Source organism: Leopardus geoffroyi, chromosome A1, assembly GCF_018350155.1.
Source record: "Leopardus geoffroyi isolate Oge1 chromosome A1, O.geoffroyi_Oge1_pat1.0, whole genome shotgun sequence".
Lineage (NCBI taxonomy): Eukaryota > Metazoa > Chordata > Mammalia > Carnivora > Felidae > Leopardus > Leopardus geoffroyi.
The window spans coordinates 82,344,841-82,365,951 of NC_059326.1; the positions used below are offsets into that span (position 1 = coordinate 82,344,841).

A 21,111-nucleotide genomic window follows, 5' to 3' on the forward strand; every position below is an offset into this window, starting at 1 on the left:
GATTGCTGGCCCCGCAGGGACAGGTGGACACCAGGTGGGCAGGGCCCTCTGCACTGTGGGCACGCACCCCCAATCTTCTCTGTGCACCTACACGCGCACATGCGCAAATACAGTCACGCCAGCTGGCCTTTCTCTTCCACAAGCACGCGTGCACACGTGTACACATACACTGCCCACCTCTTCTCCACGTGAGCACACACCCGGCCTTTCTTCCTCTGTGTGCAAACACACATGCACACAGCTGGCCTCTATCAAAACGTCCACACACCTCCGCCTCTCTCCTCCAAGGGCATGCACGCCTGCACGTGCACACTCCAACCCCCCTCTCCACGTAAACGCCTGTGCGCACAAAATCTACCCTCCTTCCGCCTGCATGAACACACACCCACAAATACACTCATGTGCACGTGCACACACCTGGCCTCCTCTCTCCCTGGCGTATGCCCGTGGACCCTCTCTCTCCTCTACCCCTGCACACACCTGGCGCCTCTCCAAGTCTGTGCGCACACTGGCATGTGCACACTCCCGGCCCTTCCCTAGGTGTGCGCCCACCTCCGACCCCTCTCTGAGCGTGCACGCACACGGGCACGTACACCGGCACGTACACTCCGCCGACTCTTCTCCCAGTGTGCGCGCACACCGGCACGTGCACACCTCCGGCTCCGATCCAGGTGTGCGCACACCTCCATCCCCTCTCCAAGAGCGCGCGCACCGCGGCGTCTCCGCGCCAGGCTCTGCGTCTTGGTCCCCGCCCGGCGCGCACGCGCACACTCACCCGCACCCGCCCGCGCTGAGCCCATCCCCCTCGGAGCGCGCGCGGGCCGCACCGGCGGGAGGAGGAGGAGGAGGAGGGCGGCGAAGGCGCGAAAAGGCGCGCAGGCGCGCTGCGGGAGCCGGCCCGCCGCCCACGTCACGTCGCCGCGCCGCGCACGTCACGCCGCCCGACGCCCGCTCGCAGGGTGAGCCCCGCGCGCCGGCGCCTCGCAGGGCAGGGACCCCGGGGCCGAGCGCGCCGCCGGGACCCCGCCCGTGCCCGCGCGCCGGAGCGAGCCAGGTGCGGCGGGCCGGGGTCCCGCGGGGGGCGCAGGCGCGCGGGGCGCCCGCCCCGGTCCCGCCGCCGTCCCGCCGCGTGTGCGCGCCGGCTCCGCGGCTCCCGCGCCTTGGGCCCCGGGCGCCCCGCTCCCGCGCTGCCGTCGGGGACTCCGGGGTGGCCCGGCGGGGTCGCGGTCGGGTCGGGGGTCGGGGTCCCGGGCGGGGCCTGCGGGCGGGCGTCCCGCGGAGCAGCGGCGCGAGCACCCGGCGGGGTCGGGGGCCGGGGTCTGCCCGAGCGCGGGGTCGGGGCCCCCGCGGGCGCGGCGCGGGGTGGGGGCGGCGCTGACCCGACTGCCGGTTCCGGCGCGGGAGGCGCGCGCGCGCGCGGCGGCGGCGGCTGCGGCGGCGGCCGGGTGACAGGCCCGCTGGGCCGGAAGACCACCTGTCACGGTGGCGGGGGGTGCGGGGGGGACCGGGGGTGGCAGGGTCTTTGTGTGGGCCGGGCGGGGTGTAGGGGGGGGCTGTATTTGCTCTCGGGCGGCGCCGGCGGGCAGCTGCCCCCAGGGTGGGCTGCGGGTCTGGAAAGCAGGGCTCCTGCCACCCGGAGGGTCCCTTGGGGGTGGTGGTTCCGGGGGGCCAGGCGTGGATGGTTTATTCACTTGGTTTTCAGTTCTTACTCATTTCTTGGTTTTCGTTCTTTCTTACCAGGAAAATTAGTCTTCTCTGGAGGGTGAACGTTTATAGCATCGACTTCACGGATCTGGTAACATGGCAAAAGATGTAAGTATATCTGCTTCGTGCTACAGACACGTTTCCCTGGCACCACGTCCTTCGTACTTTCCCCACCTGGTTCGGCGCCATGACGCACAAGCTGCGGTGCAGTTTCTGTTCAGACCTTGGAGCAGGTGAAACGGGTTCAAGGTGGAAGGATGTACGGAACCCGGTGGTCTCTGTGGACGTGCGTGTCTCGCTTCTGCGGCGCCTGAGTGACACCACGGACTTTCTTAGTCTTTGCAGGCCGCGTGAATTCTAGTTCCATTGCTGTGTAGAATGACACCCTTAGTTAGGTGAGGTCAGGTGCCCAGACTGGGGCTGGCCATGTGTGCAGTGACCCTGAGCACCTGTTCTGTGTGGGGTGTAGGCAGTTAATTCACCTTTCATCCATAAAGCAGTAAGCACTTGCTTTGGCCCCCCCCCCCCCGCCTTTTTTTTTTTCCTCAGAAAAATGAAATTTGGTGACTCACGAATTGTGAAAAATTCTACTTTAGCTTTTTCTGGATTTGTCACAAAACTGTGGAATACACTGAATAATTTTTTGAAACTTTTTCCAAGAAACTGGCTTTTAGGTTCAAAAATAGTGTGTTTTATTGATCCCGTAGTTCTTTGCTGCGCTTTCTCCTGCCCAGGCCTACCTTCCGTGCCTCTGGGGATGTGCTGTCTTGTCAGCATCAGGGGAAGGGGGCTGCGTGTCTCTTACCTGTTGCACAGGTTGCAGGTACGGTCCAGATGAGCTGCGTCTGCCCGGAACATGAGATGTAGAGAAAACGTGTCTCACGTCTGTGGAACCAAATCATAGGTGTAAACCTTACCGTCGGTTCAGAGGTTTTAACGTTCTCCGGAAAGCCTAAGTGAACATGTGGCTCGCTCTCAGTGACGGTCGGGCACGCACTCGTGTTAGGCTCCCACTCTCCAGTGCTGGGGTTAGTCCGGCAGAGAGTGTGTGAATACATACTGCATCCTGCGCGCTGTGGCTGAGGTTCAAGTCATGATCCGTACGTGACTCAAGGCTGAGGTTATCGCCTCAGGTTACATTTGTTGGTGGCCATGTCCTTTTCTCTGGGAATTATCCCCCAAAGATGCCCGGCAGTGGTATGTGCTCAGGGGCAGGTGATGTCGGTGTGTCGGAGGGAGCCTGTGCCAGAGCGCAGATTGTGCGTTCTGGGAACCACGTTTCTTTATTAACTGAGTGACTCTTTGGAGTTCGTGGTGGCCTTTGGGGATGCAAAGACAGTCAAGGCCACTGCCATCTCCTCTGACGGTCACAGAAGCAGCCTCTGCACCCTCCTTTGTTGCAGCACGAGGGGTGGCGCGGTGGAGGCTTGGGCGCCATGAGCATAGTGGAGCTGTTTGGGCTGACAGGTGGTGTGAGGAGAAGCAGAAATGAAGTGCTTTCCCAGTCCCGACAGCTGGGGACGTCAGGTGTGGCTGGAACCAGGTCTCAGCAGGGCTGGTGGACTGGACTGGAATGGGGTCGTGGTCCAGGGAAAAGCATTTAGCCTTCTCTCAGCTGCCTTATGTGGGGTGTGACGTCTAAGTTTGGGCAGGTGACTCTGGAAGCCAGTGTTGGGGAGTAGTGGGCAGTGTCAGCAGTTGGAGCTCAATGTAGGGCCAAAGCCTAAGCACAGGCGGGAGGCCAGCCCCCTCGGGTTGGAGAGTGTGGGCTGGGACCCCGGCTTTACAGAGTTCTGGGGTCTCTGGAAGGCTGGAAGGGGCTGGAGTTAGGTCCTAGGGGTCACCGTGAAGGAGGACAAGTTTAGGAGACAGGCGAGGGCTCAGCCAAGCAGACTTGGTGCGGAGGATGAGGGAAGGTAGCACGGCAGCTTCCTCCCTCCAGTGGAGGCCCAGGAGCCCCTGCAGGTTTTGGGGGTGCTGCCCAGGAAATAGGCGGACGGCTTGAGCCTGTTGACTTGGGGTGGTGGGCGTGGGGCCCGCGACAGTGATGGCTGTCCTGACAGTGAGCCGTGGGCCACGCTGTGGCCTGGGTGGGCATCTAGGCACGCAGACTACTGTTGCAGGCTAACCCTGCAACCTGCGTCTCTGGTGGAGGGGCTTGATGCCGGAAAGACTTGTATCTTTTCACTCGTATAGTAGGTGTGTCTCAATTCGGAGTTGACAGGAGCCAGGCCCCCTGGTTTCTGTGTGCTATGTGCCTGCCTCAGTTCTTGGCCTGTGGGCACAAGGTGGAAATGCCCAAGTCGAGGGTGGCCTGCTGGTTTTGTTCACGTGTCCATCCTGTCCGTCCTTTGCTATTTGTGGAGTGCCTGTGCCCAGCGGGGAGCACGGTGTGCTGTTCTGCTCTCCTGAAGCTCCTGGTGGTGGGAGATGGCAGACGAGTTGGGGTGCTTGGGGCATGGGTGAAGGGCCGAGTTGGGGGCATGGGGAGGCCTGGGGGCAAGGGGTCCGGAGGGGGACTAAGGACATGGAGGGGACCCAGGGGGATTATGCGGGGGCCCTGGGGACAGGAGGTCTAGAGGCAGGGGTCTAGGGGCAGTGGGGAGGCATGGGAGGCTGGGGCACGGAGGGGCCAAGAGTAGGGCATGGGGGGGTGCTCTGGGACAGGAGGGCATGGGGGGGACCTGGGGGCGGGTCACTGGGCTGGGGCATGGGAAGGCAGGGCAGGGGTGACTGGGGGCCGGGGCCCATGAGGAAACAGTGCTGTTTCACGGAGATGGGAGGTCAGGAAGAGCTTGGAGGTGGGTGTGTGGGGCTCCAAGAGCCTGGACCTGGAGCCTAGGTGCTCTGGCACCGACTGCACTTTGTGTCTTCTGTCTCTAGAACAAATAAAGATTTGCATGTGTTTAAAAAGGAAATCAAGACACAACACTGTAATTCCTCTGCTTAAAAGAGCCTTGCGTTTTCTAGCAACATGTGAAAAGCAGCCTGATTCCCTGGTAATTAGTAGCTGGCCTTTTATCTTGCAAGCGTGTCTCTTCACCTGGAGGGGTGCATGGCTGCAGTGAGTGGGCTGCAGTTGGGTGTCCTTGTGGCAAGGCCCCTTCTGCCCTCCCGCGTCCCCAGCTTTACTCTGGCCGGGGCAGCGTGTGAGGGTGGAGACCTGCCGCCTGTCTCCAAGGAGCCAGCTGGGAAGCAAAGACCAAGTGGGCCCGAGGTCTTTGATGTTCATTTATTCCGATTATGTCGGTATGTGCTGGCGATGAAGAATTCAGATAGTAAAAATCCAAAGTCAGTATTTGTACCTGGTGCAGAGGTGAGGAAACTCATCTGGTGCAGAAGCATGTGGTGAGCTGGGGTCTGGTCACTCCCAGAAGTGGTCACAAGCAACGGTTTTGGGGGCTGCTTCCAGAATTTTGTAGAGTACTGGCCGGTCCTGGGATCTGGGGCGGGAGCTCCCTGGCCGTAGAAGCTGGCTGCACAGTGATGGCAGTTCCTCCTGTGGTCCCGACAGCCTTCAGGGCTGACACCTGGCTGTCAGTGCCGACAGAGACCGGCCTCGGGGCCTCCTACCAGCGTTCACGCAAGACCCCCTCACCGCACGCAGGCTGCCTCCTGCTGTCAGCCCTGAAGCTTTGGGACCCTCCTTAGATGTGCATCATGGGCGATGTTTCTGCTCAGAGTCCCAGCTGGGCAGGGCCCACAGCGGCTTGCATTTCAGTTACCACCCTGGGACCGTGTGGGTCCCTGCTCACAGCCGTGGGCCTGTCCCTCTATCATAGGGTCTCCTCATTCGGGGAGGAGGGAAATGTAATTGCGGTACTCATTTATGAAACTAGCTATCTGAATTCAATTTTGTGCCAGCCACAGCTCCCGTGAACACAGGTCACGGCTGGGGAGGTTGGCCAGGCTGAGAAGACAGTCATTTTCAGCACCAAGAAAGCCTCCTGAAGGAAATGGCAACTTCAGAGAAGATCCAGAAACTATAATTGTTTAATACATGCTCATTGTAGGAGAAACTGCCATTGTGTGAAGTCAGGGGAGGACCTCTGCCATGAACACATGCCCGTGCGTGAGCTGCGTGTGCGCAGCATGGCCCCGTGGGTGTTTCACAGGCAGAGCATGAGCTCCCCGTGGGCCCCAGACCCTGCAGGTCCGTGAGGAACGGGGAGCCAGCTGGCCGGTCTGTAAGGTCGTGGAGGCGCTTTGCGGGCCACTGTTAGGAGGTGGCTGCAGGTGTGGGAGCAGTGGGGGACCAGTCCTGGGCTGGGGCGGTGCATTGCCAGCTCCTGGCGGGGGAGCTGGTCCGCCTGTGTGCAAGCTGGTGTGAGTCCGCTTTGTGTTCTGTAATGGAAGATTCTCTACAGGTGTTCTGGAGAGCCGCAGAAGGCGTCCCATGTAGGCTTTGGGGGGATGATACTGAGGCCTGGTTCAATACCACTAGGAGACCAAGAGCTTATCTACAGATACATGTACTGGGTATGGTTTTCAGCCCCAGACCTCGAGGGTGAAATGAGGGCTGGAGACATAAATGTGGTGATGCAGCACCGAGCCGTCTCCCTCGGTGTTGGTTGGAGTGCATTGTGGGACCAGGCACTAACTCCCAGAGCGCCAGCCTGTCCTGTCCTGGCAGTGACTCCCTGGTGGGCATGGGGAGGGGGGTGTAGCCCACACGGGTCCCTGTGGTGGTGTGCTCACTCTTACACGGGCTCTGCGTGGGCCAGAGTGGGGTGGGGAGCAGAAAGCTGCAGCTTGATTAGGAGACGCCCTGGGTGTGTTGCTGTGGAACAGGTGTACGAGTGAAGGCGTGCTGTCAAATTCACAAGGGACACGGAAGGGACATCCTTCTCCTAGAGGCAGTTCTGTGCCTTGGGCTTGTCACGAAGCCGCTAGGAAACGGCCCTGGCTTGTAGTGTGGCTTGTGGGTGATGCTTCCCTCACAGAACTGCCTTTCTGGAAAGCTGTGCTCTTGAGAACGTTCTCGTGTGGAGTCAGTGCCAGCTTCCTGTGTGTTGGGCTTTGCAGGGTCTGTTAGGAGGGACAGGGCTTGGGTCAGCCAGGGAGGTGCTTGGTGAGGGCACACAAGTGGAGTGTGGCCGCATCAGGGGTGATGCCCCCTCAGGCACCCACCGGTGGCCCCCAACCACCCCCTAGTACCCCCAGGCGTCCCCCCCAGTGCCCCCAGGCCACCCCCCAGACCCCCTTAGGAGCCCCCAGCCACCTCCAGGCCCCACCCAGCCACCCCCCAGGTGCCCTGTGCCTCAGTGTCCCGTGACCTGGTGTCGTGTCCCAGGCAGGTCTTGCCGGGACACCGTGCTCCTTGGGGCCATGCTTGGAGTAGCAGCTGTGCATGTATGCAGCATGTTGGGCTGTGGTAGGTGGTCAGCTATTGAAACAGGTGAATTGGGAGATGAAAACGGCTACAGACCTAAACATGTCATTGTAAATTCAAACGAACATTTACTCCCCAATCCTTTGCTGTAGGTGCGAGCCTTTCCTCCGTGAATGGCCCGCTTGCTTGAGTCGCTTGTCCATGATGCCATTTCCGGGGGGACAAAGGACACAAAGACATCAAGAGATACTGAGTGTGGCCTTTCAGAGAGTTTGCAGGTTTTCCAGGGTTTTAATGATGCATGGCACGGCATAAATGGTGCTTAGGGACCACAGAGCAGAGTCCTACTGCACTCTGCCCAGATTTCTGGAGCGTGGAGAGCCCATCCCACTGCGTGGACGCACCCTAGGTCTCCGTCCTCCAGCGCCAGGGCTTTCGGGGCTTTCTGGCCACATCTCCACATTGTGTGGACCCATCATAATGTCCAGGGAGGAGTTCTTGGACGTGCAACTGCGCGGGCACACGCATGAGTGTGTGCAGGTGAGTGTGTGCACGGGTGTTGGTGGGCACGGACATGTGTGGGCATGGGCGGGCATGTGTGGACACAGGCAGGTGGGCATAGGCGGGCATGAATGGACACGGGCGGGCAGATACATGTGCTGTGTCTTTGAGATGTCAGGTAACTTGTCAGAATGATTGTGCCAGTTTATACTTTTATCGCATTGTGGGGGGAACTCATTGTAACGACCCCTTTTTGAAATTCAGTTGGATCACAATTTAAAAGCCCACAAAACTTGGTCCATTTGCAGGTAAAATTTTAAATTGTGTTTTTAGGGGCGCCTGGGTGGCGCAGTCGGTTAAGCGTCCGACTTCAGTCAGGTCACGATCTCGCGGTCCGTGAGTTCGAGCCCCGCGTCAGGCTCTGGGCTGATGGCTCAGAGCCTGGAGCCTGTTTCTGATTCTGTGTTTCCCTCTCTCTCTGCCCCTCCCCCGTTCATGCTCTGTCTCTCTCTGTCCCGAAAATAAATAAATGTTGAAAAAAAAAAAATTGTGTTTTTAGCTTGCATTTCTGGATATAGAAGTTGAATCTTTTCCTTTTAGAACATGTTACTTTGTGAGTTGAAAAGCATCTCCTGTATTCGCTTTCTGTCCTGGTGTTTATTTCCTGTTGACTTGTATCCGCGTTGTATAAATTAATGATGTTCAGCCTTCGTTGGTGATTTCATGGCAGAATGTTAACATTAGGTTTGCTTTTGTTGTTTTAGTAAGGGTTGTGAATATAAAACAATTTCGACATAAACGTACAGGAAATACACCTTGAATTTGCAGTTTGAATTTTACCGTTAGGTACAGACAGTTCTTAGGTAGTTTAAGCGAGTTTCCTGCATTTGATTGGTGAGTGTGTATATGTTCATCCTCATTCAGTGAGATCACCAGGACTCTCTGAGGCCCAAGTTGAGGTTAGTGGTCAGTACTCTTGTAACTTCCTGGGCACATGACTGTGCAGCGTAAGTATAGCCCACTAGATCTTTTCAACCTTACACAATGTCTTCCTTCCTCTGCTGGGAAGTGTTAATAACTGGGATTACCTTGAAGGGGTCTTATGTTTCTCTTGTTTTACTTGCTTTTCAGAAAAGTGAGGATTTGAGTGAAAAATATCTTATTCTACCTGTATTGACAGGACCTCAATCCTGGTCTGCAAATTTGCCCCAAGGCTGAGTGTGGGCGTCAGTCATGAAGTCATACACGGCCATGGCTTTGATCTGGTGCACTTCGAAATTAAGCCAGCTCGTCTAGAAGGTGTTTATTGTTCCTTCATCAGTATCAGTTCTGAAACATATTCTTTTTTTAAAATTGAGGTGCCGTGTTAGGAATGATGTGCAGCTTATAAAAGACAGATATTTGCCTTAATGTCATCTGAGAAAGTAGTCCATGAGTTAGGATAGCTATGGGTTATGAGGTGTCTCATCCTTATTTCAGGGTGCCCTTGGTGTGCCCTCCCCCGGCACAAGCACAGCTCCAGCAGAAGGGAAGTCACAAAATTAAACAATGTCATGGGGTTTTGCAACCGCAGAGAGCTTTGAAAGCCTGGCCTGTAGACCTAGGTGCCAGCAGAGCACCTCCCAGCCGGAAGTGGAGGCTCCCGGGGGTGCCTCCCTCCTGTGGATGTGCCCCCTCTTCCCTTGACACATTGGACAGTGGCCCTCATGGAGCTGCATGACCACGTCTCACTCTGGGGGCAGGAGGGCTGAGCATTTGGTGAGTGTGTAGGTCAGTTTCTTGGATCCTGGACACTCTGACCTCTCGTGCATCCTGGGTCACTGTGTATGGCTCGCGTGTGGACGGTGGCCCGAGAAATGGTGCTCACTCTGTTTTTGAGCTCTCCTTCCCCTGGGAAGGAAAAGGCTGGTGGTAGGGGATGGGGCTGTCCTGTCTGTCCATCCCTGCGGCTGCAGCCCACCTGGGCCCTTGGAGGTTGTGAAGGACAGTGGTACTTGTTCGAGCTCCCAGCCTCTGTGACTTGGTTTTTGTTAAAAGGAAAGTTGGGTTCTTTCTGAAAGGGAGAAAGTAATAATTTTTCCAGAAGAGAAGTCAGATCAGTGTATTGTTAATTTTTAAATTAGCCAATAAAATAAGGCTACTCTACGAACAGAAAACGTCTCCACCTCTGGCTGTATTAGTCCTCTGCTTTCCATGGGATGGCTGGTGTGTCCGAGTGCACGTGAAGCCACGGGACCATGGGTATTTCCTGGAACCGGTTTCCGTGTCGGGACAGACACAGCGATTCCGAGTGGATCCGCGCTGTGTGCTCTGAGCCCAGCTCTCCCTCGTGCTTGTGGGGCAGCCTCAGGCAGAGTCTTCTCTGGGGGTTGGGGACTCATCTGCGGAACAAAGGTGACAAGCGTACCTTCCTCTCAGGGCAGTGAAGGTGGAAGTGCCAGCCACATCGTACGTGTGGTCCAGCCTGGCAACACCGGGTGGGTCCTGAGAACAGGCCAGTGGCTCTGAAGGACTTGGGAGCTCACCGCGGGCCTGGGTCTCTTCTCCGTTCGCACACACACTTCTGTTCTAACCAGAGCTTTGGGGAGAACCCCACTCCTAGTGTGGCTGAGGGGACCGGCTCCTCCTTAGGGCCTGAGCTTGGGAATGAGTTGGGGTGCAGGGGGTCGGCAGGCTCCCAGAGACGGAGTGTCTGGGGGTGCTCCTTTACCGTTGAGCGCCCAGGGTCCCTTGGTGTGTTTTAGCTCCTGACCTTGGTCCCTGTCTCTCTGCTGACGGCTCCCTGCCTCCTCCAGCTTGCCCCGACCACGGTTTGGACAAGTGGAGTGGGAGGTGGGCAGCAGGAATTGGTCCTGGGTGGATGAGTCCCCGACTCTGGGGGCTCCCCCTTCACGGGGCTGAGGCTGGGACACGGCCGTCCGGAGGGTGGGTGTGGGGGAGTTAAATAGCAGGGACTTTGGTTAAGGAGAAAAGCTCTTGGTGTGGCCATCTGGTTGGGTCAGACTTTGCTATTATACAGAAGGCAGAATCCTGTTCTGGGCAATAACTTACTCATAAATCACATCCCAGCCTGCTATTAGTGTCCCCGTCAGGCCCAGAATGGTCTCCCGCCACCACTCAGCAGGTGTGAAAATGCAGTACGCACCACCCAGAGCTACCTCAGCGTAGACCTGCTGTAGAAACACCAGAAAGCAGGTGGAGGCAAATATTTAAAAATTGTGTTGGAGTCATGTTACATTGTCTTCCAGGCAATCTCGCATTTGTTTGTGTGTGCCCAAGAATAAATTTGACGTTTCTCTGGCCAAAAGGCAGAGGGTGAAGTGTAGAGTGCAGATACGGAAGAAAGCCGATGTTGTGGTTCCTGCTGCGTCTGTCTAGGAAGGGCTGTGACCGCGGGGAGCGAGGGAGATGATTCAGGGAGAAACCCAGCAGTGGGCTGGGTGGTAGTGCCACGATTCTGCACTCAGTTGACATTCCGGTTTGGAGCGGTGGTGGGGTCAGGCAGAGGTGGACGGGACGCTGATTTCTGCCAGCATCTCTGGTGGCGCTCACAGGAGCCAGAGAGTGCGGGCATTTCTGCACTGGGAGAGACATCCTGGAGTGCAGGTAACGAGAGCGCAGGAGAGGCCCACCTGGGAGGGGGCAGGGCAGCAAGGACAGCTGTAACTTGTGTGTCACTTGCGGGGTCGTGGCCCCTGACAGAGAAAGCCAAGTTCTCACCTAAATTTCAGATCCTGGTGGCAGTACTGCTCCATCTGCCATACCCACTCGCCCCCCTCCCCCCTACCTGTTGGAAGTTGCAAATTTGACTCCTGCCTCCTGCATCACCCCTCACTGGTGGACTCTCTCCTGAGGATATGCGTCTCCCGTGGCTCCTCCCTGGAGTGTGCACTCTTGGTGTGAGTGTGCATTTCCTCCGCAGATGTGCTCTCTGCTCTCCAGCTGCCACTGCCCTGCCTGTGGCTCAGGGCCAGCACTCTGTGACCTTGTGTCCTGTTCTGTCCAGTCTGTGGATGTGGACCTCTTCTCCATTCGCTCCTGCTGCTGTCTTGGTTTCTTTTCTGTGGTTGCCCCTCGGGGTCCTGACCTCAGATGTGCGGCCTAGCCTGTGTCCTTACCTATCCCTTGTCACGTCTAGATCTCATTGTCCTGCGGTTCTGTGTCCTTTGTTTAGAAAATGACAGCAGCCTTATGCATATCCACTTACAGAACACAGTCTTTCATTAAGAATTCAAATGTCAGGGGTGTGTGGCTGGCTCAGTCACTTGATTGTCTGACTCCTGATTTTGGCTCAGGTCACGATCTCACAGATCATGAGTTTGAGCCTCACATCGGGCTCTGCACTGACAGTGTGGAGCCTGCTTGGGATTCTGTCTGTCTGTCTCTCTCTCTCTCTGCTCTTCCCTTGCTCTTTCTCAAAAAATAAGTAAACTAAAAAAAAAAAAAATTCAAATGTTAGAAAGCTGACAGTTGTTGGAAATCATAGTCCAGGTGATTCTACTACGAATCAGCTGGTGATTTTGGAGTTGACTCTCTAGGTACCTGTGTTTGAACGTGCACATCTGTCACACAGCTTTACGTAAAAGGACTCCCACACTGTTCTCCGTTCTTTTACTCCACAACTTGGCCCTAAACAAACTGGTAACTGTAAACATAGATCATTACAAAGACACTTTTTTTTTTTTGAGAGAGGAAGGAGGGAGAGGGAGGGAGAGGGAGGGAGGGAGAGGGAGGATGCACTTGCCGCACGAGTTGGGGAGGAGCAAAGGGGAGAGAGAATCTTAAGCAGACTCCACGCTCGGCGTGGAGGCCCAATCCCACGACCCTGGGATCACGACCTGAGTCGAAATCAAGAGTTGGATGCTTAATGGACTGAGCGCCCAGGTGTCCCTCTGAAGACACTTTGGTGGGACATTTGAGACGAATGCAAGTGCAGACAGGATGTGGTGGTGACGCCTTGCACCCTGTCACTGTCCTGAGTGACGGCTGGCTGGCTGGCTGTGCACACTTGTCCGCCCGCTGGGTGGTTGTGAAGCTGGTTACAAACATGTTGTACTGTCATTCACTATTCTAGTGTTATCTCTGAAAGATGAGAACTCTCTAAAAGTGCCCCAAATAGCGAATAATCGTTTGTTAGTATCGTCAGAGAGCTAGCAGCTGGAATTCGGAAGGTTTGTGTCAGTGTAGAGCTGGTGGGTTGGATGTGCCCTTGTTTATGTAGGCCTGCTGATGGGCTTTTAGGTTGTTTCCGGAACCTGCCTTCACAGCAGAACTGCGACCACTATGCTGGCTGGTGGGCCCTCACAGCGGTGCCACGGTGTGGGTGATGTTGTGGCTTGGCAGCACCCTCCCTGCTGGGAGCGCTGGTGCCCTGGTGTCGGCCCGTGGGTCAGGTGGAGGCAGAGGCGCCATCCGAAGCCCTGTTCTTCCACTGCCGGACCCAGCGCTCCTTCTTAGATCGTTTCTACCTGGTTCTCTTGTCCGCGCGGCTACTTGGAACTGGTTTTTATGTGACCAACCGTAGCTCTCCCTGAGACACGTTTGTGTAACATGCCACCTCCGATGGCTTTGTGGTGTCACCGTGGTGCCCTCTCTGTGGCGGGTGGGTAAGGCGGGAAAGTGCCCCACTCGGTGTCGTCACGGGCTGCCCAAAACAGTGGCCTGGGACTGTGGTTTTGTTACCCACAGCTTCCGTGGCTTGCGAGTTTGGCTGCAGCTGTGCTGGCTCGCAGCCCAGGACCTGAGAGTGTCACACACCAACACGTACCCCCAGGTCCCTGTGGCAGGACCATGTCCACTAACTCACCTGGTCCTTGGTGGGCTTTGTTCACTTCTGGGCTGTTGGCCGAAGATTGCCCCTAGCTCTGGCCTCGTGGGCCCTCTGCCAGGTAGCTTCCATTGCCAGAGCGCGGGAGGGAGGGGCTGGAGCGAGGTCCATGCACACACAGGGAGAGAGACGAGCCAGCCGGACCCCAGCCTCCGGCTCCTGAGACCAGACGTGGCCTGTGCAGATCCGGTCACCAGGGCAGGCCATGCTCAGGGGGAGGGGATTGGGTGGGGCCGTGAAGTGTCCCCTCACCTACCGTGCTGGGCGTGCCCACAGGCTGTGTCCTTGTGGCGGTGCTTGGGGCCCCGGGGCCTGGCGTCCGTTTGCTCTGGAGTCGAGGGAGGGTCTCTGCAGGAGCCACAGGGTGGGGTGAGGGGCCAGGCCTTCAAAGTATGTCTGGACTCCGCTCCTACCTTAGATCACCCTTGCAGCTCACGGTATTGATGAGCGCTCTGTTACACGGTATGCTTGCAGTGCTGATGTCTTCTGGTGGGTGCCGGTGCACTGTGCCCCTTGGCGAGGCCCTGTGTGCTTCCGTGGTGGGTGGTCGGGGTTGCCTCCCAGGTAGGTGCTGTTTGTATGGCTGCTGTGCAAGGGCTCCGCCTCGAGTGGTTATACCAGGTCCCTGCGGGCACGGAAGAGCTGGGCCTCACCGTTCTTACCATCCCTTCGTCTCGCCTGCTCGAGGCAGGTGCCAGCCAGCAGCCACGATGCACTTGGTGCCCCCGCAGGCCCAGATGTGCTGCTGCGGTCAGGACGCCGGCTCCCGGTGTGTGTGGGGACTCAGAAGGGGCTGCTGTGATGGGAAAGGTCAGGAGGGTTGCCGAGGCACGAACAAAGGTTCCTTTGGACTCCCCCCAGGTGCCTGGCTGATCACACATGCTGCTGTTTTGTGTAACTGTCGTTAGGGAGCCGGGCCTGTGGTTGCTTTCCTGGGTCTCCGGGTCCTTCCTCTGCTGCCTGAGGCCCCTGCCCTTTGCCCTTTCCCGGCCTTGTCTTGCTGATTTTTGTGTCTGTCTGAATCGGCGGAATTGCTGGCCCACTGCCTCTCTGTGTAGGTACAGTTTCATTGGAGTACAGGCTTGCCCTTTGTTTGGTACTGACTGTGGCTGCTTTGGTGCCACTGGGCACTCTTCAGCTGTCCCCGGGCTGGGAGCTGCTTCAGTATGGACGTGGCTCTGGTTTTCTTTCCAGGCACGTGTCCTGCCCTCACTGGCGTTTCTGTTCTAGTGGGCCCATGGGGGCGGCAAGGTAGGACTTGTATAGAAAGTAGGCAGCCACCAGAGTGGTGGTGGTTTCCCAGCGGCTGGCCCACCCTCCCCCCTGCCCTGAGTGGCCGGGGCAGTGCCTCTGATGGGCCCCTCAAAGGTTGTGGGCGGGCCCTCGGCCCTGGGTGTCTTTCCTGCCGAGGGGTCCGCAGTGTATCCTGCGGTGACCAGAGGGGTCTTGGGGAGGGTGTTCTAGAGAGAGAAGGAGGGGGATCAGGGTGTCAGGGTGTGCAGCAGGAGTGGGGGGTCCCGGCCATGCCCTCCGCGGCTTGTGAGGGACGCAGGGCAGAGATGGGTGGCATGTGTGAAGCTGGAATGTGGTCATTACTACTTTGGTTTGGTAAGTAAAGAACCTAGTTGGTGTTTTAGCGTCCACGTCTAATTGGCTCAGCTTCCTGTGTAGCAGGTGAGTTTTACTGCTTTGAGTGGATCATTGTATCCAGCGTTGGAAAATACACAGTAACTGGGTTTACTTACCTTAAGTACAAACCCAAAAAGCTGAGTAACGAGTGTTGAAAGAAAAACTCAGGTTAGTTGTGACAAATGAGTGCCTTCGCTGTTGGTTTACATGTTCATTTGTTCAGCGTCTTGGTGTTTCTTCCTGGAGGGAGGTTTGCATCTTAAGTATAAAGAGCGTGCAAGGGAAGGAGTTCTATGCACTTAACTTAAAACTACGTGCAGTACAGGAATACCGTTTACAGCATCCCAGCAGCCTGGTTCCAGTGCTGGTCCCGGCGTCCCTGCGGGCTTCGCCCCAGGCACAAGAGGGAAGGGGCGTGGGTGGTGTGGTAATGTTTTCCTGGGTCCCAGTTTGTGGTTGTAAACTAAGGTCCTGTGGTGTTGACTGTGAAGCCCCTGAGGACGGGATGGTGTTAGAAAATCGCAAGGAGGCTGTAATGAACACGTTAGTGTTTCCCTGTGCTCCCGGCGGTTCTGTGCTGTGTGGCCTTGGACTGTCCTCCCTAAAGAACTGCAGGAGCCAGGAGCAGGGCGCCCTGGGGGTCCCTGGGCTCCAAGGGAAGGAGGTGAGCACCTCGGCGTGGTCCATGTGCTCAGGCCTGCTGCGTGTGCCCAGTCTCGGGGCCTGTCCCTCTTCACAGGGCCACAGGCTCTTGGGGCCACGGGCTCTTGAGCCCACGCAGACAAGAAGCAAGTGTAAGATTACAAAGTGGGAAAGAGCAAACTCCATCACAGGGGACCATTTCCAGGGTCCACTGCAAATTTAACACAAATGTCAGTGTTGACGGACTCCGTCCCGTGTGATCTGAGCTTGCTTTAAGCTCGTACTCAGACGGGGGTCTCACTTCATGCACAGAGTGGACCGTGTGCCTGGTCTGCACCTGTCAGGCTCATACACCAGCACCGGTGGGCGGCTCCGTGGAGGTGTTGCTGAGTCACGAGGGCCACCTTGCAGCTGGCCTAGGGTTTCCTGCCTTGAGCCATGGCAGTCCTGTGCCCCAGAGGCTTCCCAGAACCCCGTGGTCCCAGGCAGACGGAGATGATGGGTCACCGGCTGCAGGTGTTTACAGGTTTGCCCGTTGTGAGGCTGCGAGTGAGGTGGGCAGGCACTCCTCTCCTCCTGTGGGTTGCGGGGACTTGCCTGGGGTCCCACAAGGGCCTAGGGCTGGCATCTGGGAGGGGAGGGAGCAGAGCTCCGAGTGGGCATGGCCGCGGGTGGATGCTGGTGGGCCAGGTGTTGTAGCGCTGGCCACAAGGCAGGGCAGCACCTGGGGCAGTAATCCCCTGCTGTGCTGCTTGTCACTGTCATCCAGAGATGTCTCCTTAGGGTGTTCAGTGTCCTTTGGGGTTCACACCCACGAAGGGTGGTGTTTTAGAAAAGCTCCATTGTGGGAGGGCTGAGGCTGGGACCCTGGGGGTGGATGGGGTTATGGGTGACAGCGCCAGTGACCTTCCTATACGCCCCTGAATAAGTTTGTGTGGTTCAGACAGACCTGCTTCTCTCCTGAACTCTGTGCTGTCCGTGTGCTTCTGCCCAGTGCCGCCCAGTGCCATGCTGGCCCCTGCGCCTCAGACGAGGTGGACACACGCAGCTGGACCAGACAAGTGTGTCTCTCTGAGTTGGTCATCAGGCTCTGAAACGAGTTCCGTCACGTTTACAGAGAGCACGGTTGGGGGAACGAGCTGGGTGTGGCCTGGACTCAGGCTTGATTTGGGGGCTGTGTCGTGCACTGTGTCTGCACAGTAGGGCAGGATAAACCAGCTCTGGAACCGGTTTAGGTCAGTCGTATGTGGAAGCTGGTTGACCTCGAGAGTCTGTCCTGCTCTGGTATTGCTGGCTGCCAGGCCTCTGCTGGCCGGCTGGCCGCTTTTCCGCAGCTGCCTTGCCTGCGTGCCCCCAGAGCTCTAGCTCCTTCCAGGCGGACTTATGGAGCGCTGCTGTCGGCCTTCGAGGTCAGGAACCCTAGATGCGTCATTTTGGTCCTGACCGATTGTCTTTGGTCATTGGCAGTCAGTCATGTGGCTCCAGGAAATTTGGGCCAAATCTGCATGCAGCTGTTAAAGTATGCTTCAAAAATACATTCAGTGGCTTCCCAGATGAAAAGAAGGACTTTTTATGTTCTAGAGAAAAATCGGTCACCACTCTCTTACTGCAGAACAATGACCTCAGAGTTCAGGGGTTAAAGCGACAGTAACCCTTTATCCTCCCGAATGGTTTCCGTGTTTTGGAATTTGGGCGTGGCCGGGTGGCAGTGTGTCCGGCAGCCCCTGAGGAGGAGAGGATGGCAGGAAGGCAGGCCCCCACTCTCTCCAAAGCCTGACTTCCCAGCCCCAGCTTTCTAATTTCCTTCGTGAAAACCGAGCTTGCGCCACCTGTGATTCCGACACACGTTGTGTTGCGAGATAGAATTCCTGTGCCCGTGAGACTTGCTGTGGGGTACCTAGTCACGGTCCCGCATATGGACAGTGGGCGTCAACGAGCTGCCAGCTGCCAGCTGGCTTCTTCCTATGTCACAGTTACTGCCCTCAGGTTTACGCTCTGAACTGGAAACCAGGCTTGGGAACAGGGTGGGTATGGGAAGACGGTCCTGTCAGAGGTGGTGCCCTCAGGCTCCCAGGTGGTGTCGTGGGGAGGGGTGTGGCAAGTACTGCCGGGCAGCCTGCTCCGGACGTTGCAGCCCCTCGGTGCTGGGCCGCCACGCATTGTGGGACTCCCACGGGGCTAGACTGGGGCTGCATGGGTGGTGGGTGGGAGGAGCCTGTTGAAGACTCCAGCCCCCTTTCTACATGAGGTTCTTTTGAGCGACAGAAACGAGGCCTTACAGAGCACGAGTATGCAGAACTTCCATCAGCGTCCTCCTCGTGGCTGGGAGGGTGTCCGGGAGCAGACATGATGCCGCTGGGTGCACCTGTGGCTCGCTCCAGCCTCTCCTCCGTGTCAGCCGGCTGTCTGCCTCTGTCTTCTGCTCTCTGTGTTCTCCAGTGACTCCCCAGCTTTGGATTGTGACCCTGAGACTGGCAAGAAGGGACTGGCCTCTTCGTCTGTTTCCAGACTTATCCAGAAAGGGCTGGGCTGACCTGCTCGCCGCCCAGGCCACTCATCCGGTGGCCATGGTGGGTTGCATGTGGCCAGGGAGGACGAAGCCCTTTGGCTCTGGAGAGGATGGGCTAGTCTGATCACTTGAGTTGGACTAGACCTCCTCCAGAGTGACTGGGGGCTTCCTGGCCTGGTTCCCTTCCTTCCACATTGTGAGGGGTTGCTGGGGCTGTGCCCCTGATGTGTGGACTATGAGTGCTCCCTCTGCGGGAGGGGGTTTCCCATGAGTGGCCCATGACCGCCGAGCTGGAGCAGCACGGGCAGTGGCCCCAGGTTGGGCAACGCTGGGTCCCACCCAGGCGGACCCATGAGGGCAGAGACAGGCCCTGTGTGATCTTGGGGCTCCATGGCTGCCAGCTCAGGCGTCCAGCCACCCGTCCACTCTGGTACAGGACAGTGGACATGGAGCCCAGGGCCGCTGTCTGTGGGATCAAGGAACCCGCAGCACCAATGATGTGCTGGGAGCCTGGGGCCGTCTGACAGGTGTATGGGGGCCCTGAGGCGCTCTCCTGCCATGGCTGTGTCCTCAATTCTGTGGCAGCTGGTGTCCCGTGTCTCTGGGGCATCCTGAGCCTGTTTGCTGGGACCAGCCTGGTGCAGGCTTCCTGGCCCAGAGAAAATCGTGCCGTTGAGTCTGGCGGCTCCTGGCCAGCAGTCCTCTAGCGCAGCCCGGCCTCAATCTGCTGCCATCCTTGTGGACATGTGCTTGGCTTCCTCTGCTTCTGTGGGAAGGTGGAGTTTTGGAGAGTCCAGGAAACGTGGCCCATGTGGTGGTGGCACGGGCCTGACTTCCGTCTCGGGTTCCGTGTGTGGATTTGTGCATTTTGGGTGCATTTGGTGTGTTCTCTGTGCACCATGTGGAGAGAGGGAACCCATCCCTGCAACACCGCAGGGCCTGACATGTGGCTTCTCCCGTGCCAGGCTCAGGCGAGCCTTGCCTGTCTGCAGTCCAGCTTGTTGCTGCCCGTACGTGCTGCCAACCTGAGGCTCCTCCTGGGGTGGGAAAGGGCCGCAGATGCCCTGGGTTCCTGGACAGACAGGACGATGCTGGAAAGTGCACTTGTATCCCTTCACGGGTGGCCTGGCCTGCGCTTACACACCTGTGAGGAAAGTCCAGGCACACCGCACAGACGTGAGCGTCTGTGGGTGCGTGGCTCGTGTGGATGTGTGTGAGATTGCTGTGTACACACAGGCGTGAGTCCCTGAACACTGGGGCGTCCTCAGCCGGTGCTCCCGCTGGGCCAGGAATCCCACTGCCCGGGTCGCTGGTGGTCAGAGGCCTGGGCAGGAGGCAGAGGAGGCTTGTCTGTCGGGATTGGTTGACCTGCGATGTGGCTTGTGTACACGTGTGTGTGTTTGTGTGTTTGTGCACATGTGTGCACATGTATGGGTGTAGGACGTGTGTGCATGCATGTGTATGTGTGAGTGACCACGTGCGGATGGTGTGCACTGGTGTGAGTGTGCGTGTGGCAGGGCTGGTGTCTGGTGAGGCTCAGTGTATCAAGACCGTCTGCCCTGGTTTGGTGTGCAGCAGGCACATCTTCGATGTTTGGTGAGGACAGACTCGGGTGTGGGCGTCCAGACGCCGATGGTGTGCGGTGCCTGTGACGAGCTCATGCGAGCCCTGATTCTTCCCATGAAAACCCAGGGAAAGCGGACGCAGGACGCGTGTCAGGGGCCAGTCCCAGACATGGCTCCCTGTAGCGGCTCAGGTGCATTTGCACACCTTGGGGAGTGATGTCACTTGCCTGGTGCTCCAGTGAGCTGCGTGGTCAGTGGGCCCTGCGCGTGGTCACCCTGCTCAGGACATGGGGGTGCCGGATGGACCTCGTATGCTGCCTGGCCCCGGCCCACACTCCTGTACACAGAGGTGCATCCCCCGATTTCCGGCGGAGCTGCCGCGTCCGGGGCTCTGAGGAAGCCCTGTTCTCAGGTTGGATCGCCTGTCTGCTCTCACGACAGGTGGTCAGATGAATTTTACGCCCACCCGAGGTGCGCCTCCACTAGCCGCACGCACTGCCCCTTAAATGCGTGTGTTGACTTAATGCACAAAAGCTGTATCTCATTAACGTCACAAGGGTTAAGCTTTGAAGTTCCCTGCATGGGCTCCTGACCATTCTGTCTCTTTCATGCCGTATCTTACACCTCCCTCACACAGCCCGGCTTGTTACGAACTGTAGATTTGTCGCTCTTAGACCCCCTATTTACTGTCCTTGTTGCTCTCTGCAGGCCGGTCTAATTGAAGCCAACGGGGAACTCAAGGTCTTCATAGACCAGAACCTTAGTCCTGGAAAAGGTAAGGCGCCTCTTTTCCAAATACAATTCTGTGGATGAGAGTGTTAGGGTTGCTGTACTCGTGGATTTCTGTGGGACGAAAGCCCCTGTTAAGTGTGGGGCCCCTGCTTTGGGAGGGCTCCTGCCTGGGGCCGCCGACAGCCTGCAGGCACCTGTCAGTGGTGGGCTCACGCTGTTTGCAGAAATTCGGGGACGTGGAGAACGCAGGTCATGTGCTTTCCTCTGCCTCACGGGTGCCATGAGCCTCCAGGTGTCTGCTCTGGACCCGGGCGGCAGCCCAGGGATGGTGGTGCCTCCCTCACGTGCGTCCGGGTTTGTGTCTTCCCCATCAGGAAGCCACGTGTGTATGTTCGGTGGCTCGTTGGGATTCAGGGCTGGACATGGAGGTGGACAGGTCCAGGCCACTGCCCCCTGCTCTGGGGTCCCACGGTCTCCCTCCTGGTGTTACCGTGATGAACGTCTGCCCACGTGTATGAGCGCGCTGGCTATTTCCCGGGATAGACTAGGTGTGGAAGTGCTGGACCAGAGGGCATGTACCTTCCAAGTTGATGCGTGACACCCGGCCACCTGTGGCGTCCCGAGCTCAGAGTGGCTGGATTACCGCTGCCACCTCCACTCAGCCTCCGCC

General features: G+C 57.8%; 1 protein-coding gene across 6 annotated transcripts in view; it reads left to right on the plus strand.

Moving 5' to 3' along the window:
- The first annotated feature begins 815 nt into the window (after positions 1 to 815).
- TFDP1 (transcription factor Dp-1) overlaps positions 816 to 21,111 on the plus strand; it is a 40,456-nt gene continuing 20,160 nt past the window's right edge. The window contains exons 1-3 of one of the 6 annotated variants that reach the window (XM_045482629.1): positions 816 to 959; positions 1,741 to 1,812; positions 20,418 to 20,484. In XM_045482629.1, coding sequence (XP_045338585.1) covers positions 1,801 to 1,812; positions 20,418 to 20,484 — 79 coding nt within the window. In that variant the 5' untranslated portion in view covers positions 816 to 959; positions 1,741 to 1,800. Of the gene's footprint in view, positions 1,055 to 1,393; positions 1,483 to 1,740; positions 1,813 to 20,417; positions 20,485 to 21,111 lie in introns of those variants that run through there. The other 5 variants (XM_045482602.1, XM_045482618.1, XM_045482596.1 and 2 more) reach the window with 5 other exon arrangements.